The sequence below is a fragment of the Choloepus didactylus genome, chromosome 8, assembly GCF_015220235.1.
Source record: "Choloepus didactylus isolate mChoDid1 chromosome 8, mChoDid1.pri, whole genome shotgun sequence".
NCBI classification, from domain to species: Eukaryota; Metazoa; Chordata; class Mammalia; order Pilosa; family Megalonychidae; genus Choloepus; species Choloepus didactylus.
Genome location: NC_051314.1, coordinates 76,064,033 through 76,081,856, shown reverse-complemented (window position 1 = coordinate 76,081,856; position 17,824 = coordinate 76,064,033). Strand labels below are relative to the sequence as shown.

Genomic DNA, 17,824 nt, shown 5'->3' with positions numbered 1-17,824 from the left:
CCCTTCAGAAGTGACGGCATGCTGCCTTCTGATTCTCCTACCCTGTCCCATGCTGCTTTCTTCAGCTATAATTTTCCATACATTTTCATTTAAGGGTTTCACTAGGAATCCACAGCACAACCATATGGGAATGACAAACTCGCCTAGGGAAATCAGAAAAAACTCTACAGATGGGTTGTTTTATCTGCTATTCTCCTTCCTTCACTCTCATACTCCTGAGAAGTGGTCACCAAATCTCCCTTAGGTTAACATTTCCCTTAGGTGCCACCAAGCACAACAGTACCATTTTATTCCAGTAGGAATCTGCCTCCAAGTTGGGAGACTAAATGGATAATCCCAATCCCTCCCGAGTCTGGCCGCCCAAATTAGTCCTGCCCCCTGCACGCTTGGTCTTCCACACCCACTCGGCCCTCCCCGTCTCCCAGAATCGGGGAACTGGGGTGGACCGGCTTGGCCGGTCCCACCAGTCGCCCCCGGGGTCCGAGAAAGGACGCTAATAGCGTCACCGCCCTCGTCGTAGACACTACCCCGCCGCCTCGCTCCACCCTGCCCTTCGGCCTCCAAACCCATTTCTCCGCCGTGGCTCCGCCCCTTCTCCGCCCGCCCTCCTCTATTACGCGCTCTCGCTCCGCGCTCTTGGTAGCTGTGGTTTTTCCGGGAGAGACCACGCTTCCCCTCATGCTCCCCAACGGCTCCGCCTTCCCGCCGGTGCCTGACCCTTCCCAGCGTGCTGGGCGATTCCGGCGTGCAAGACTCTTGGAGGGCAAGGCCCCAGGGCCTGGTTTAGGGACGCGAGAGGCACGCTGGGAATTGTAGTTTATGAGTCCACAAGGGCGGCTAGAGACTGGCAGAGGAAAGAACTCGTTGTCCCAGCGTACCCTGTACCACAGCCCGCGCGCTCGCAGCTTCTGCCTCTCGCCTGCCTGCCTGCCCGCTCCCTTGCTTGCTCGCGCTTTCGCTCGCTCTCAGCTCGCAGATCGAGGGGAGCTCTGGCTACAGCCTGCGGCTGGGGAGGGAGGCAGAGGCAGCGACTCAGGGGAAACCAGACTGTGGTGGTGGTGGTGGGAAGATGTCGGGCGAGGACGAGCAGCAAGAGCAAACTATCGCCGAGGACCTGGTCGTGACCAAGTATAAGATGGGGGGCGACATCGCCAACCGTGAGTGCGGCCTCACGGGTCCGGGGTTTGAGGCCGAGGGGGCGAGGCAAGAGGGAGAGGCCAGACTGTCTCTGATGGGGCTGGAGTGGCGGGGTCGCGCGGAATGAGCTACTGGGAGGTGGGGGGGCACGCCGGTCCGCTGGAGGCGGCGTGGTGGGAAGACCCAGAGCCGTGCCTGAAAACTGAGCTGCCAGGCCTGGGTTGGAGTCTGTGGAAGTGCGTGCGGGCCGACGGCCGGGAACAGCGCAGAGTGGGTCCCCCAGCCGGCCCGGACCCTAGGTCGTTCGTAAGGAGGCAGGGCGCTTCCCAGCCCTTTGGCCCTCTGGGCATCAAGGAAATGGTGCTGTCCTGGGACCGGGATAGGCTGGCTTCGGTCTGGGTCCCTGCTTCCTTTGATTCTCGCAATGGCGAGGCCACCTCGAAAAGGAAGCGCCCAGCTGTTGGCTACAGAAGCACCCCTCTGTTTTGTCGCGGCTCCCGGGCGTCAGGAGCCGAGCCGACACGTGTTGCCGGGTCCGGTGCGGATCGCTGGCTCCCTTCTCCCTGCTCTTCTGTTCCTGACACCAGCTTTCCCACCACGTGCTTTGCTGGACTCTTTCCTTCTTTGCTTCAACTCCTTCCCTAGTCGGGATCCCCTTCTACACTTCGGCCAGCTCAGGAGACCGTTGGAGGTCACCCCTGGAGCTTCTAACCAACTCTTGGAGATTTATCTGGCTTATGTAGAAGTTATTCATTACTACCAACCCGCCAGTCTCCAGATAGCCTTGATTAGCCGGAAAACTTGATTGTTCTCAGGAACTTGGCATCTCTGAGGGCTCCCTCCTGTCAGAATAAGCAAGCTCTAGTTATTTGGAAGGGGGGGGTACTGATTTCAGGATTGTCAGAAGCCCTCCTTATAGGACTGTGCTTTCTCACCAGCTGCCTACCACACTAGGCAGGTGTCTCACTTTCTGTTTGCTCTCTTTCCAGTTCACCTTTCCTTTTTAAACCCAGTTAGGGGGACAACTACTTGTCATTTAATTTTTTATTGGTTTTGGCAGAAAAGATAGTTGAGGAGAAGGCACTTAGGTAAACCTTTGGTTCTGTGGCTAGATCTCAAAAATCTAACCTGTAGTTCAGGATGAGTCATGGAGAGGGCACTCAGTGAACAGAAAAAATGCTTCATTAACACAATAGACATTTAGTGTTTGTATTTAATATTAGCACAATGGACATTTTGGTACTTTTTTAGAATATGATATTAGTGTTTGAGTCAGAAAGAGAAGTTTCTCTCTCTTGCAATTTATAATTTCTGAGGCACTTGTGATTTCAGATTCCAGCTTTGGAACTTTTTTGGATCACATACCTCTTTGAGATAAGCTGATCGCTAAATCATGAACCTGTTAAAGCCCAGGGACCTTGGATTTTGCCCCATTGGCTTGTATACTTTTTTTGAAGAAATAAGTCTCCATAAATTGAGATTATTAACACCTAAGTGGGGTATCTGAGAAGGGAAGAAGGCAACATTTAACAATGCATCAGCTTGGAGTCAGCAGCTCTACCTTTCTGCTGTCCCTGACGCTTATAAATGTCTTCCGGTCTGCTGCTGCAAGTATGTGGTATACCTTGGTAAGAGCCCCCTGAAGTTCATAAACTTTGTCCCACCACATTAAAGGTATCATCTTTGGGAAGTCTAAGGCCTTGTTTAGGGAGACAGATTGTGTATATCCGGTTGTCAAATTATGTAAGGGAATGATGACCTTTTTTAGGAAAGGAAGGTAGAAATTAGAAATTAGAGGTAGGTACATTCCAAGAGGCAAAACGTGGTCCCTTTTTCAGCCTCAGGGCAGTGTAACTTGGGAGTATTAAGAACCCCAAGTCCAGCTTCTGGGTATTACTTGGGTGGTAACTGGACAACACTGCAGAGTTGACATGGTGGGATTCTGTCACCAGGGGTACTTCGGTCTTTGGTGGAAGCATCCAGCTCAGGTGTGTCGGTACTAAGCCTGTGTGAGAAAGGTGATGCCATGATTATGGAAGAAACAGGGAAAATCTTCAAGAAAGAAAAGGAAATGAAGAAAGGTAAAAAAAAAAAAAAAAAAAAGTCCTATGAGGTCCTGCATGGTTTTTGTGTTTGTTTGTTTTGTTTTCCATTTTAATGATCAACCCCCATACCAGCTATGCATTATTTGGAATGGCAGGTGGGATATAAGCAATTTCCTACCCAACTCAAACTGATTAAACTTAAGACCTGAAGAAAATCCTTCCTTTTGTTTGAGGGTCATCAGGGTTCCGAGAGAGAGTGCTGGGTAAGTAAGGCTGATAATGATTCTTTTTTTACAGGTATTGCCTTTCCCACCAGCATTTCAGTAAATAACTGTGTATGTCACTTCTCCCCTTTGAAGAGCGACCAGGACTATATTCTTAAGGAAGGTGACTTGGTAAAAATGTAAGCTTAAACCAATTTAGACCACTTGTCTTCTTCCTAAGCACTTACATAGTGCCAATTCCTAGCACTGTACTCTGTTCTTGCCTTTCAGTGACCTTGGGGTCCATGTGGATGGTTTCATCGCTAATGTGGCTCACACTTTTGTGGTTGACGCAGCTAAGGTAGGTGGCCTGCCTTGAACTCTTTCTGTTCAACTTGTGTGGGGGGTCATGCATTGCCATTTACCTCCCCTCCCTACCACATAAGTTTTCAGAGTCTCTAGAGAAGCAGAAGGAGAAAGGTTGCTTTCTTTCCTGCTTGTTGACTGGCATTGCATAATAGGCATACCGATATTAACTGAATGACCACATGAGTTGAAGAGCTTCCCAAGAAGGCATTGACAGAATTCTCTTCTCTACAGGGGACCCCAGTAACAGGGCGGAAAGCAGATGTCATTAAGGCAGCTCACCTTTGTGCTGAGGCTGCCTTACGCCTGGTCAAACCTGGAAACCAAGTAAGTTGTTTAGTTCAACTCTAGAAGCCAAAGATGGATTAGGCACCTACAGCTATTGTGGATATGGATATATATGTATGTATATGTATATATGTGTGTGTGTGTGTGTATGTATATACATGTGTGTGTGTATATATATAGTTTGTTTGTTTTGTTTTTTCGCTATTGTATATTGAACTGCCAACTTCTCCATAGCCTCCTTATTGTTTAAAAAAAAATGACAGCAGCTGTTTTCTTATTAGCTACATCTTAGGGTGAGATTTCTTAAAAGAGACAAGAATTAAAGAGCTTAACACTAATCAGCAGTTAACACTTTTTGAGTGCCTACTGTAGACAGTACTGTATGAGTTATGTGGGGATATATGGTCCCTTCCTCATAGAAGGATCTTCCTAGAGATCCTTCCTTTTTTATGTTTCTATGTGCTTCTTTCCCCAAAATAATTTGAGTAGCTTACAATAAAACACAGATACGAAAACTCATTTAATTGTAAAACTTTTAAAACAAAAGTAAAATCATAAAAAAGGGCAGGAGAGAGAGGTAATAGTACCAGTAAACCAAGGCCAAAGAGAGCCAAAAATTAGTTCTGTGCTTTGCAAGACAGTATTAAGAAGCCTGGTGATCATAAGGTTCTCATGAGTTAATACAGTTAAGCATGTTAGATTGTCAGTGGAAACATTTCTCTGACACTCAAACTTCCAGAGACCTGTTCAATAGTTAAAGCTTTGTCCTTTTTTGCCCTCTCCTTTTCTGTGCTCTCTTGCTCCTCATTCTTTGCTTTTAATGAATTCGTAGTTCATCCCCGTTATTACTTAATTGCATTATTTTTAAATTTACTCCTTCTGTGTCTTCATTTCCTTATCAGTCAAATGAGGACTATAATGGTATCTACTTCATGGAGCTGATATAAAGCACTTTGGACAGTGCCAGGTACATAGTAAGCACTCGTGTTAGCTATTGAATTTTGCACATTTATTTTATTATTTATATATTTATTACTCTGTGTTTTCACAGGAAGGCAGTGTCGTGAAGTGGCTAATATATAGCTGTAAAATTAGACTGTCTGGGTTCATACCCTATTACTGCCCCTTACTGTTTTAAAATAACTTTGAGCTCAAATTTCCTCATCTGTAAAATGGAAAAAATAAAATAGTGCTTTACTTTCACAGGATTGTTGTGACAGTTGGAACACTCCATGTAAAGTGCTTAGCATGGTACCTGGCACATAACTGTTCAATAAATATTAGCTATGATTTTTCACTTTTCTCTTTGTATAAGAACCGTAACTTAGAGAATAAGATCATGTTTGAGTTTTCTCTCTCCTCTCAACAGTTAGAATGCCAGGTATAGTGGAAATAAACACTGGACTTTGACATCAGAAAACCTGAGATATTATGACCAGGTTCTTCCACTTAATGCTTATTTAACCTTGGCAAGTCATTTAACCTTTCTGAGCTTCCATTTCCCCATATTTTATTAGATTGGGTTATAGATCTGCCGTGTTCACCTTTGAGAATTGTCTAATTAGATCATCTTTGTGAAAATGTTTGATAAAATGATATACAAAAGGAAGGTATGGGCTCTGAAATGAAAGAACAATGAGAATCACCGCCCTAGGTGGAGGATATTAGAATTCAGCTCTTCTGTATTCTTTATTCCCATAATGGAGGCTTAATAGCCTCTGATATCTCACTTTTTATTTAATTTTGTACTTGTAGAACACACAAGTGACAGAAGCCTGGAACAAAGTTGCCCATTCATTTAATTGCACGCCAATAGAAGGTGAGATCTCAGATATCTTGAGGGGTGAGGGTCTAAGAATGAATGGTATAGCAGAATTAAGACTTTTATTCCATTGGATACCCATCCTGGCTCTAGCTCAGTCTAGGCCAGAAACTTCAGTGCCCAGTGCTTCCAAAGCCAGGCAGGCACTTTTTTCTCATTGCCTGGCCCATCAAACTACCTAGGTGGGTGGATTAGGAAATCTTTTTGGATTCCAGATGACTGGTACCATGGGCTTTGTCCTGTCTACAGGTATGCTGTCACACCAACTGAAGCAGCATGTCATTGATGGAGAGAAAACCATTATCCAGAACCCCACAGATCAGCAGAAGTAGGTGCCAGTCCACCCCTCATCTTCCACCATACCAGACAGTCATCAATTTTTCTTCCAAATTCCCAGGAACGACTTACTGCTTTTAATGGTTCCCTTTCCCTGTACTCCTTTTAGGAAGGATCATGAAAAGGCTGAATTTGAGGTACATGAAGTATATGCTGTGGATGTACTTGTCAGCTCAGGAGAGGGCAAGGTGAGGACACTTTACCCGAGCTAGTAAGAAGGGCCAACTTGGGATTTGTTGAAAGAGCACCAGATCAAAAGTGACCTAACTTCTCTTTTAGGCTAAGGATGCAGGACAGAGAACTACCATTTACAAACGAGACCCCTCTAAACAATATGGCCTGAAAATGAAAACTTCACGTGCCTTCTTCAGTGAGGTGGAAAGACGTTTCGATGCCATGCCATTTACTTTAAGGTACTGCCCTTAGCAAAGACAGGACTTGGAAGCAGTCTTACTCATAGACCATACCGGGAATACTTTCCCTCTCTCATCTCTCTCTTCCTCTCCTCTCCTGCCTAAACTTATAGTATACACATACACACACACTCGCTCTCTCTCGCTTGCTCTTTTCCATCATTAAAGGTAATGGAAAAGAGCAATCCTAAGAATAATTTCTAGCCTGAGGGTAGGAGTTGTTTAAAAGCATGAGCAAAATGATAAGATTTGAGGGGGGTTAAGGATACATAAATTCTTCTTCCCCTACTAGAGCATTTGAAGATGAGAAGAAGGCCCGAATGGGGGTGGTAGAGTGCGCCAAACATGAACTGCTACAACCATTTAATGTTCTCTATGAGAAGGAGGGTAAGTTTCAAGAAGTAGTTTCATGTCATAGCCCCTTGATTATATAGTACCCTCCTCCCTATAATTTCGGGAAAAGAGTGTCTGTGTATGTGGAAGGAACATTTTATCAAAGCACTTCATTTTCCCCATAGGTGAATTTGTTGCCCAGTTTAAATTTACAGTTCTACTCATGCCCAATGGTCCCATGCGGATAACCAGTGGTCCCTTCGAGCCTGACCTCTACAAGTCTGAAATGGAGGTCCAGGATGCAGAGCTAAAGGTTAGTGTGGATGGAAAGTGGTCAGCACATGGCACTTGCCTGGGAGTAAGGGCTTAATGTCAGCAAAGTCCTGAAAAGAGTTACCACACTGAGAGTAACACTTTGTGTTTTCTTCAAATTTGTTGCCTTCCTCCTATTTTCCAGGCCCTCCTCCAGAGTTCTGCAAGTCGGAAAACCCAGAAAAAGAAAAAAAAGAAGGTATGTTATGATCATCCCTCTCTGTCAGGGTGAACCATATCCCTCTCTATTACACTTTCCTTGATGGTGGGCTGTAGATTTCTGTGTGTCCTTATTTTCTCCCATCTCAGTCCTGACCTAGAGGGTTAAGATATTTTTGTCTTTGGTTCCCCAGATACTACCCCAAATAGTTAGCAACTGATCAATCTTATCTTTCCTTTCACCAAATACAGGCCTCCAAGACTGCAGAGAATGCCACCAGTGGGGAAACACTAGAAGAGAATGATGCTGGGGACTGAGGTGTGGGTCCCATCTCCCCAGCTTGCCACTCCTGCCTCATCCCCTTCCCTCTACACCCCAGGCTCTGTGAAGTGCATTTTGTCTTCTCCACCCAGGACCGCCAGCAGAGCGGGGTCTCCCTGCCCCCATTCCAGTCCCCCAACCCACTCACCCCCTTCCAACAACAACCAGCTCCAACTGACTCTGGTCTTGGGAGGCCAGTCTTCCCAGCCACCGAAGACTACTTTAAATAGAAAAAGAGATTGAATAATAAAATCAGGAGTCAAAATCCATCGTCTTCAAGCCCCTCTTTCTAGCCTTTTTCTACTACTCTGCTTGGTCAAGGTTTGTGGCCCTACGACAGAACAGGGAGGAGGCTAAATCAGCCACCGCCATTAAAAACTCAGCTGAAATTTTTATACCACTCCAATGTCAGCATTTTCCCATCTGTTGGGGCTTTTTCCTTTTTCCCCACTCCTTCAAGTATTTTATCTGGCCTCAAAATAGAAGAGCTATTCTTCAGATTGTTTTTATTCAATGTGGCCAATTCCTCTTCTGATCCAGCCTGTCTAGTCAGGCCCCTCCCATTTTTAGGAGCTGGAGCCTGCATTTACCAAGGGATTCTCAACTATGAAATGTATCCTCATTTGTAAATCTTAGTCATTTTTGTTCTGCAGGATTTTTTCCTCCATTTTCACAAAGCTATAAGGAATAATCCATCTGAACCTTGTCCTTTTCTGTGGAGTCAGTGGGTTCTTCCTTTGTTCCATCTTACACAAACCTGAGCTGGAAGCTCAAGTCTTATTTTGTCCTCTGTTTGAGATATTTTGACCTCTCCCCTTGAAAGAAATACCAGGAACCAGAGGAGCAGACTGAAGAGACAACTGGCTTTCTGAAGCTGTGGACTTGGATGAATTGCTGGGGAGTTGGAAAGGAAGGTGATGAATTTCAGTACCTCTGGCATGTTGTCCCAGGGAACGAGGGCTCCTACTAATTTATGAGGTTTTTAAACACATCATAAATGAGATGGTGTTAAAATAAATTTGGATTTGCTCACAATGATCTGTCTCTGTATGCTATTATTTGATGAAATTGGGGGGCGCAGTTAATGTGATGACCAATTGGAACTGTTTTTCTACAGTGCCATATTCTACCTTTCTAAATTAAGGAATACTTAGGGTTAGAGAAGACAAGTTCTGAATTTTCTGAATTAAGATACAGGAAATTACAGGAGACGGAGGCTTGATGGTCATTTAGTTTTTAAAACTAGAAATGTACCACTTGCTGCTGACACTTGATTGGGACTAGGACACACTGTAAAAAAAAATAAAGACTATACAAGTGTTTATTTTGATTTAGGGAGTCAGGAAGAATGCCTTTTTAGTATTATGCTGTTTTCCAGGGCGAGACTGATTAGATAGTAACTTGTTATATTTGACTATCTTAATACATGTAAAGCCCTGCTGACCTGGAGACACTACAATGAACAAGACTGGACACAGGCCCTCTCATAGTTTGTAGACAAGCAGGGAATCAGCAGTTGAAATCTCAATGGACTTTTAAATCATTGTAGAATTTTAAAATTTTTTATATTCTGTTTTCAGAAACTTGTGATACTCTAATAGTGGTAATACTAGAACTATTCACACATGTGGAAGAAGGACACTACATTTAAAAATTTTTGTTATTCCAGAGTTTAAAAAATGAAATGTTGTATAAGTACTAAAAAGAAACTGCCAAAAGGGAGGAAGGATTATAACAACTCAAAATGCAATATCTTACAGTATCTTAAAAATCTTTCATAACTCATACTTCCTGTAGCCAAATCCTTGGGGATCTATTTGTATTCAGGTGCTTCTGATTTGAGCCTTTTTCTTGCCCTGGAGAAGATTAAGCTAATCCTTGCTTCTCCTGTGTACATTGGTTTGATTTTCATTCTTAAGTAGGGGTAGAATCGCTGAAACGTTTTCTGAACAAACGATGCATTATGGCCAGTAATATCTAGTGACATTTTGCCTCAGGTATTGGGGAAGACCTTAGTCTGCTATTTCACTCATTCGATTAGTAGAGTTTTGTAGTATGACAGCTTTCGTCACCCCACTTTGTATCTTTCCATGTTCTGATATCTTAGGAGCTCCGGAAGCTCCGAGGTGGAACCTCCCTGCAACAATTTAATTCCGAAAGTAAGGCAAAGCAGTCAAACAAATTGGGAATTTTGGAACAGTTTGCACCAATCCATACTAAAATGAAAGGTTTTGCCAGGAAACTAACTCCCTCGAGGCAATGAGAAAGAGCGGAAGTCATCCTTTTCTTGGTCCCACACTGGAAAAGAGAGTTACACATGTTGAAATGACTCGAATTCAACACACTGTGTTTTCCAAGAGACCTTCTGGCAAACGGGCGTCTTTTTTCCTCAGTAACTCAACCATTTACCGGAAACTGAAAGGAGCCACACGCCATTGTACCTACCCTCGAGCAACCCCGCCCTCCGGGAGGGCTGAATAGCGGAAGTGACGACACTAAGAGCGCTATTAAAAAGCTGTAGGCGGGCCACTGTCTCTTTTTCGGCCTTATCGCCATTTTGCTCGGTAGGTGTTCGGTGTGCTTGGGTTCCGCGTACAATCTACAAACATCTGGTCTCTGTACTTACCATCTTCCTAACTGTCGCCTTTTTCTCTTTCCCAGTAGGAACCTCCGCGCCATGAGAGCCAAGGTGAGGGGTCCGGAATAGGGAGCTGGGCGATAGGGATTTGCAAGTGGGGGCAGACGCAGGCGGGGGAGTCCGCCATGGTTCCCGAACCGTTGGGTTTTCAGTGTATCCAAGAGCTACTGAGACAGAAAGGAGAGTTTGGGAAGTAGCAGGGGAAGCGGGGGTAGGCGCTTTGCGGAGAGGGCAGGGGTAAAACGCACCCTGGCTACTGGGCTTGCATCGCGGGCTGGGGTGTAGGGAGGGTGTTAAAATAATTGATGCGATTACTGCGATTAAGCGTTCATATTTGATCAAGAGACTGCTCTAAACATCCTTACCTAAGCCTGTTACTGAAATTACTGATTTCTCGTTTTATTCTCTACCTCTTATGACCGTTTGCCAGTGGAGGAAGAAGCGAATGCGCAGGTATGTTAAGACTGCTACCACGAGAGGAGAGAAGTGGAAAACTTTCCACAAAACGTGGGAGAAACATTTGATTTGGAAGTCTCAGTGAATTTTGGGTGAAAAGTAAGAGCATTGACTTGCCAGAGCCAGAAATTGACAATTTGTCACGCTTATTCATTTTACCATTAATGTATTGTGTGTGCGTGTCGTCTGAGGTTGGAAGGAAAGACTGAACTCGGGTTTATTTTGTCTACTTTCCAGGCTGAAGCGCAAAAGGAGAAAGATGAGGCAGAGGTCCAAGTAAACCATTAGCGTGTGGAGACCTGGGGAGCAGAAATATGGAATGCCAGAGGCCGGGGATGCTGATACAAGTTGTTGACTGCAGGCTACTGTCTCGAACTTCTCTCTCAATAGACCTAGAACTTCCAACATTGTCCATCTTCCACGAAGACCTCTGAGAGACCCACCTTGATTGTACCAAAGCAGTCCCTTTTGGTCCTTTTCCCTGGACCTGTGACATTCTGGACTAGTTCTGTTCTCAGTTGTGGCCCAATGTAACACGTACAATAAATCATCTCTTCTGCTGTCTTGGCTGAAGAATCAAATTGTTTTGTCTCTTACGTGGTTTTTACGGTTCCATTGGGTGGGGAATCTTAGTGCAGTGTGCCTTGTGGTGCTGTGGAGGCTACTGGGCTTGGGGTGCGAGCAGCATCTGACCCTGTGCTAGATAATTGGGTAGTTCCTTCTGTTGGGGAAAACTATAGTGCGAGCCTAGAGGTAGTTTAAAGGGTGGTGCAATTTTGGGGCAAACACTGGATCTTCCCCATTGGCAGGTCTATGCGGTGGCGGGTTGCCTTTGGGGGCCTTCCGACACTGGCAGGATTGGTTACCATGGTGATACGCAATGCTTACTGGGAGCTTTGTCGGCTTGTCGCGCAGTGCTTTGCGCACCATAGAGTATGGTTCCGGGTCTGGTAGCTAGAGCGTCTTTTCCGCAGGAAGCGGAAGGATGATAGGGTGGGCGGCTCTTTGTCGAAGCTAGAGGACCGGCAGGCGGCAGCAGCAACTACGGCGGCGGCGGCAGGTGAGGGAGGCGGGAGACTTAGATGGAGGCCGCGCCCGTAGGGGAGGAGTCGGGGCCGGCCTAGCGGCTGGCCTCAGCAGGGGCCACGCATGGCCCCCTAAGGTCGAGCTGGCTCTTCCTCACACCCCGGGACCGAGTCCTTTTTCTGACTGACCCCGCTTCGCAAGCAAACGCCAGCTCCGTGACGTCACAGCCCTGCCCATCCCCTCAGCTTGATGTCACCTGGAGTCCCCCTTCCCGTTTAACTTCATGCCCCCTTAGTGTCTTACTCTCTTAGTTCACGGCTGAACGCCGGCGACACTTCACCGAACCTACCAAGCTAGAAGACTTGCTGGGGGTAAACTCCTAGGACTTATCTGCAAACTCCGGGGTGTTGCGAAGCGTCATAATACGCCCCCAAGTCTAATCTGCCATCCTGTTGCAGTGTCAGCCCCTGCCCTTGCATTCGGCATTCCTGACTCCAACCCTACTTCGGGCTCTGATCCCCACATCCTTTTTCATCTTGAAGCAGAGGCCCCTCACCCTTTTTTCACTCAGGACTTGTTTTCCAACCCATCATCCCAACCCCTCCAAATTGGTTTTATCCCTCACTCTTCTTACTGGTGACTTCTCCCTTTTGACAGATAAAATGCAGTTTGAACCCTAATGAAATCTTGAAGTGCCCAGAGCTCTTGCCATTTTGTCAGACTTCATTCTTGTCACAATCACCCCTTAGTCCTCCACTCTTATCTCTTCTCCCACCCAAGTGTTTCTTTTTTCCTGTTCAGAACCCAGCAGTGATGTGGAGGTGGAGACCCACAGGAGTCCCGGACTTCACCTGAGCTACCTCAGGTATCAAACAATCCTGGGAGCGTTGGGTGGGAAGCAGTATCATATATAATTATCTGTTTTTTTGTGGGACTTGCAACATGAGTCAGGCTTGGATAAATGGCATTTATTCTTCACCTGGTCATTTTCCTTTTGTTTGTATCTTCCCTTTTACCTTCCCTCTCCGTGATTGTTTCTGTTATTCTGGGGCTACTTCCTTTTGGAGGAAAAGAACCCTTCTTTTTACAGATTTTCTTGTAATTCAAGCCTTTGGTCTGGTCTATTCATTTTAGGCAATTTCAGGGAGGTCAAGGCCAGAGAAATCAGGAAAGATTCAAGGGGAAACGATTTGAAGTTTTCCTATTTAGACAGCAGGGGGAGCCTGAACACTGCCAAGGAAAGGTTTAGGAAGTCAGACACGTGGTAGTAGGGACTCCCAATGTTGGGTGGGGAGAGAAGGTTAGAACCAGGGCAGTGGGTTGACATTCCAGAGCTCTCTTGGGAAGAGATTTAAAAAACTTTTATGGAGTCTGTAAATAAAGCAGATCTTTATGGGGTGAGGAATATTGTGGTTTGATGTCAGTGGAATCTTCCCATGGGAGGGAATGGGGTGTGTGTGTGTGTGTGTGTGTGTGTGTGTGTGTGTGTGTGTGTGAAATTGGGAAAGGTCATTTCTTCCTATGAAATTAACTCCTTCCTTCCCCTTTGGCCTTGCCACAAATGGTTTTGACCTGGGGTTTAGAAGTAGAGATTCAGTTGTAAAACTCCTCCCCTAAGAGGGGAGTGGTGAGGGGCTGGCTCACTGGGGTTGGAGTAGCAGGCAGGGAGAGGATGCTGAAAAATGACTCAGGTTTAGGAACTGCCCTCCAAATGGTGACACCAGTTTCTTCACCCAGGATTTCTTGGGGTTTAGAGATCTGTCGCTTGCAGAGCTCTTACCTGAGATCCCATGGGAGAGGGATTAATGAAAATGAGTTTTCTCACCAGTGTCCTCATCACCCACAGCCCTAAGTAGCTCACCAGCCCATCTTAGCCAGTATTCCTGGTCTCCTCTCAGTGTATTCAGACCTGACAGCAGTTTCTATTTCACTTTGATAATTTTATAAAGTCAGCTCAAGGGGTGATAAAATCCAATACTGGTCTTTCCCCGCCCCCTCCTCAGCTTATCATCTTTAATGAAATGAGGTGGCTTCAACCCAGCTCCCTCCCCACTCCCCCCTCCTTTGTTAGCCAGGCAAGTGTGAATTGTTCTGACCCAGGCCAGGTGCACAAATCCCTGGGAGGGACTTCTGATGAGCCAGCTACAGCCAGACATTCCAACCAGAATACTTGTCCCTTAGATTCTACATCTCCAAAGCCATTGTCCCTCTGACCTGCCTCTTGTTGGGCTGCCCTACTCTATAGTGGAGAAGAGTGGTGGCTTCTCTGAGAACTCCTGTTTGACACAGCTCTCCTCTTTCCTAGCAGTCACCAGGGGTGGCAAGAAAAAGAAGAAAGCCCTGAGTTGGGGGGGACCAGGATGCCTGACCGGGACAGCTATGCCAACGGCACTGGAAGCAGCAGTGGAGGCCCCGGAGGCGGTGGCAGCGAGGAGGCCAGTGGGACAGGGGCAGGCAGTGGTGGGGCCAGCTCAGATGCCATCTGCAGAGACTTCCTGAGGAATGTGTGCAAGCGAGGCAAACGTTGCCGCTATCGCCATCCAGACATGAGTGAGGTGTCCAACTTAGGGGTGAGCAAAAATGAATTCATCTTTTGCCATGACTTCCAGAATAAGGAGTGTAGCCGTCCAAACTGCCGATTCATCCATGGCTCCAAGGAGGATGAAGATGGCTATAAGAAGACTGGAGAGCTTCCCCTTCGGCTGAGGCAGAAGGTGGCAGCCGGCTTGGGCCTTTCACCGGCTGACCTACCAAATGGCAAGGAGGAGGTCCCTATCTGCCGTGACTTCCTCAAGGGGGACTGTCAGAGAGGAGCCAAGTGCAAATTCCGTCACCTGCAGCGGGATTTTGAGTTTGATGCTCGGGGTGGAGGAGGCACTGGTGGTGGGGGCTCAACAGGCCCAGTCCCTCCAGGACGACGTCATGACCTCTATGATATCTATGATCTCCCTGATAGGGGCTTTGAGGATCATGAGCCAGGCCCCAAGCGTCGGCGAGGTGGATGCTGCCCCCCAGATGGCCCCCATTTTGAATCATATGAATATAGCCTGGCTCCATCCCGAGGGGTGGAATGCAGGCTGCTGGAGGAGGAGAATGCCATGCTCAGGAAGCGGGTAGAGGAGCTAAAGAAACAGGTCAGCAACTTGCTGGCCACCAATGAGGTGCTGCTGGAACAAAATGCCCAGTTCCGAAATCAGGCCAAGGTCATGACCCTGAGCTCTACTGCACCAGCCACTGAGCAGACTCTGGCCCCCACTGTAGGCACTGTGGCCACTTTTAACCATGGCATTGCCCAGACTCATACTACTCTCAGCAGCCAGGCTCTACAGCCCCGCCCTGTGTCCCAGCAAGAGCTGGTGGCCCCTGCTGGAGCTCCAGCTGCTCCCCCAACTAATGCTGCACCTCCTGCTGCTCCACCACCCCCACCCCCGCACTTGAACCCAGAGATCACGCCACTGTCAGCTGCTCTGGCTCAAACAATCGCCCAGGGAATGGCACCCCCACCTGTCTCCATGGCTCCTGTTGCTGTATCTGTGGCTCCTGTGGCCCCTGTGGCTGTATCGATGGCCCAACCCTTGGCAGGAATCACAATGAGCCACACCACCACCCCCATGGTGACTTACCCCATTGCTTCCCAGAGCATGCGCATCACGGCCATACCTCACTGATGGGGCTACTGAATACTCCCCTGGCATAACCTTCCAGGGCTGTGGTAGAGGGGGCCTTACTTGCCTACTTGCCTAACCCTCCCAGGCCCTGTCTGAAGGGCTTACTCAAGAACGAGGACAAGAGACTACAAAGAGTATGCTTCTGAGAAAGGGTTGGGCTGGTGTGTTTTCTCTCACCTCCCTTTCATAAAGGTCTTCTTGTCCGTTTTCCTTCAAGCCTCACAGAAGGGGCTTGCATGGAAGTGCAGACTGAAGCCAGCAGAGAGGAAGGACTGACTTGAGGGGCTCTATGTCCCCAGATGGGAAGTTGGGGACATCCCTGATCTTATCCTCTCTTCTCTACAGCACAGGTTCCAGTACTGGCTTTGAAAGGGGGTGGGGGAAACTTACCCAGAAGGAGAGCCAGGAAAGATTGGGAAGTGGGTGGCCAGGAGGAAAGACCAGATAGGAACCTTCAGGCATGTTGGGGCCCAGTTGAGCTGGACAATACAGAAACTGCTCCTGAGCCCCTGGGAAGGTGGGGACCATAGTACTCCAGTAGCCCAAAGGCTAAGGGAGCATTCATTACCTTAGCTTGGCCTGAAAATCCATAGAGCAGGGCCCACCACTTTCCAAAGAAATAAAAGAACAATTATTTTTAAAAAATGGAGGCAGTGAAAACTTACTTAGATATTCTGTGTGGGGAGATGGGAGCAGTAAGTAGATCTCATGCTACAGTGGGCTAGAGATCCCACCCTCATAGGGTTGGATGGAGTCCAGTGAAGAAGGGTAGGGACCCAGAAAAAGACCAAGTGGGGAAGGCACTTTGTGGGGTAAAAACATTGGAGCCACCTGGTCTAGTTTAAAATAGCCCCATCTGTTTCTGGTTTGAGTGTGCTATTCCCATATTGCCTTGGTAACCAGGGCTCCTAGGGTCATTTAGGGGGGCAGGTACTGAGAAGGGTGTGTGTGCTGGGAAATGGAGTTGGGATGGTATGTAGCTGACAGATCTTCCTTTACTCAAAGCAGATCAGGTGACAGTTGCCTCTCTGAGTTGTTGATGGCAGGTAGTGTCCCTCCTACCCCATCCCTTCCTCAGTGACCAATGCCTTAAGCCTTAAAGCCTTGGAAGGTGCTGGGGAAAGGATAGTTTTTTTTGGGACACAAGCCTCCCACTCTTCCCTCTGCCTCCACATGGGACCAGAGGTTTTAATTCTACTTAAGTTGTCAGTAAGGCCAAGGGCTCCGATAGCTGAACCTAATTGCTGATATAGGGGAAACAACTCAGGTGTCCAGTCTAGTGAGACTGGATTTGAGGGTAGAGAAAACGATCCTAGGTTATGCTCCCCCATCATACATCCTGCTACCTCCTGCTCTCTCAGCTGGCTCCCCCATCATATCTCTTACTACCTCCTGCTCTCTCAGCTGGTTGATCACTCAGGTTACATCTGGGGTTGGAGATGGTGGGCTGGGTCAGGGCCGGTCATTTAAAAAAAAAAAAGTATGGGTCTAAAGACTCAAAGTTGACAAATACTGTTTGTGGATTATAGAAACAACGCATTGATAAGTTTCATGTTGGTTTTCTGGAGAAATTCTGGATTATTAAAAGAGATGGTTTATGAGTATTTAAGAGAAGACTGTGATCATAGATACCTACACAAAATCTTTCCAGTCAAGTCCTGACAAAATATTTCCTTTTTGCCAAGTATCTCTAAAGAAGTAGATTTTGGAAACTAGACCTAGTATGTACTGTTTCCATGTGCTCCAACTAAAGACCACAAAGAACACACCTTTGTTCTTTGAACAAGTTGGGTTTAATGGTCATTGCAGTAAGGAAGAGCACAGGCCATGGGGAACTGTGGTATGTCTTAGCAAGTAGTTATTTAAAAAGACCTATAGCATTTGAACTTTAAGTGATTTGGGGGGAAGATTTGAGGAAGCAGGGACTCAATGTTGATTGAGTGCTACCAAAGAAGTAAGGACTATTCTATGATTGGGTGTCTTCATCTTACCTAGAAGGAGGGCAGACTAGAGTGAGGCTAATGCTGTAATCAATAAAGGGGCAGCAGTCACTCGTTAGCTGGGAGGGGAGATGTTTGGTATTTCGTGGTTTGCACACTGACCTTGTTTCATGAAGTGGTTCTTTTTTTCTCACTTCATCACAGAGAGACCTGTTTGATATTGGTACGTTGTGAGATTGTTGTGCCCCCTAAAGGAAAACATGAAGGCCTAACAGTGAGTGTCAGGTCAGCCTCTAACACCACCAAAGCCTAGCTGTTAAGTGTCAGGCCAGTTCCCAGATGTCAGGGCAGATTAAAAAA

General features: G+C 46.9%; 2 protein-coding genes and 1 long non-coding RNA gene across 7 annotated transcripts; all 3 read left to right on the top strand.

The window, feature by feature from the left end:
* The first annotated feature begins 845 nt into the window (after positions 1-845).
* Positions 846-8,774, top strand: PA2G4 (proliferation-associated 2G4). 3 transcript variants are annotated; one of them, XM_037847774.1, is made up of 13 exons: positions 846-1,157; positions 3,090-3,218; positions 3,480-3,585; positions 3,677-3,746; positions 3,986-4,078; positions 5,795-5,858; positions 6,111-6,189; positions 6,307-6,385; positions 6,477-6,610; positions 6,903-6,997; positions 7,129-7,256; positions 7,401-7,454; positions 7,667-8,774. In XM_037847774.1, exons 1-13 carry the CDS (start codon positions 1,070-1,072, stop codon positions 7,730-7,732), a joined length of 1,185 nt encoding a protein of 394 aa, XP_037703702.1. In that variant the 5' UTR covers positions 846-1,069; the 3' UTR covers positions 7,733-8,774. The 3 variants fall into 3 exon arrangements, with proteins under 3 accessions (XP_037703702.1, XP_037703704.1, XP_037703703.1); XM_037847776.1 differs by lacking the exon at positions 846-1,157 and adding an exon at positions 1,324-2,765; XM_037847775.1 differs by lacking the exon at positions 846-1,157 and adding an exon at positions 2,793-2,811.
* A 1,490-nt stretch (positions 8,775-10,264) lies between these two features.
* On the top strand, positions 10,265-11,411 carry LOC119542205. The gene is made up of 3 exons (XR_005218434.1): positions 10,265-10,425; positions 10,805-10,827; positions 11,068-11,411. It is a non-coding gene; the product is annotated as an uncharacterized LOC119542205 (long non-coding RNA).
* A 426-nt stretch (positions 11,412-11,837) lies between these two features.
* Positions 11,838-17,128, top strand: ZC3H10 (zinc finger CCCH-type containing 10). Of its 3 annotated transcripts, none has more exons than XM_037846176.1 (3): positions 11,838-11,890; positions 12,658-12,721; positions 14,165-17,128. In XM_037846176.1, the coding sequence occupies exon 3, from the start codon at positions 14,217-14,219 to the stop codon at positions 15,522-15,524; it is 1,308 nt and encodes a 435-aa protein (XP_037702104.1). In that variant the 5' UTR covers positions 11,838-11,890; positions 12,658-12,721; positions 14,165-14,216; the 3' UTR covers positions 15,525-17,128. The 3 variants fall into 3 exon arrangements, with proteins under 3 accessions (XP_037702104.1, XP_037702103.1, XP_037702102.1); XM_037846175.1 differs by having other exon boundaries at positions 11,849-11,890; positions 14,162-17,128; XM_037846174.1 differs by lacking the exon at positions 11,838-11,890 and adding an exon at positions 12,216-12,227 and having other exon boundaries at positions 14,162-17,128.
* The last annotated feature ends 696 nt before the right edge of the window (positions 17,129-17,824 follow it).

Coding starts and splice junctions, on each gene's coding strand:
- PA2G4 (XM_037847774.1), top strand. CDS start 1,070: ATGTCGGGCGAGGACGAGCAGCAAGAGCAAACTATCGCCGAGGACCTG. Junction 3,219..3,479: donor AGAAAAGGAAATGAAGAAAG/GTAAAAAAAAAA, acceptor CTTTTTTTACAG/GTATTGCCTTTCCCACCAGC. Junction 3,586..3,676: donor GAAGGTGACTTGGTAAAAAT/GTAAGCTTAAAC, acceptor CTTGCCTTTCAG/TGACCTTGGGGTCCATGTGG.
- ZC3H10 (XM_037846176.1), top strand. CDS start 14,217: ATGCCTGACCGGGACAGCTATGCCAACGGCACTGGAAGCAGCAGTGGA.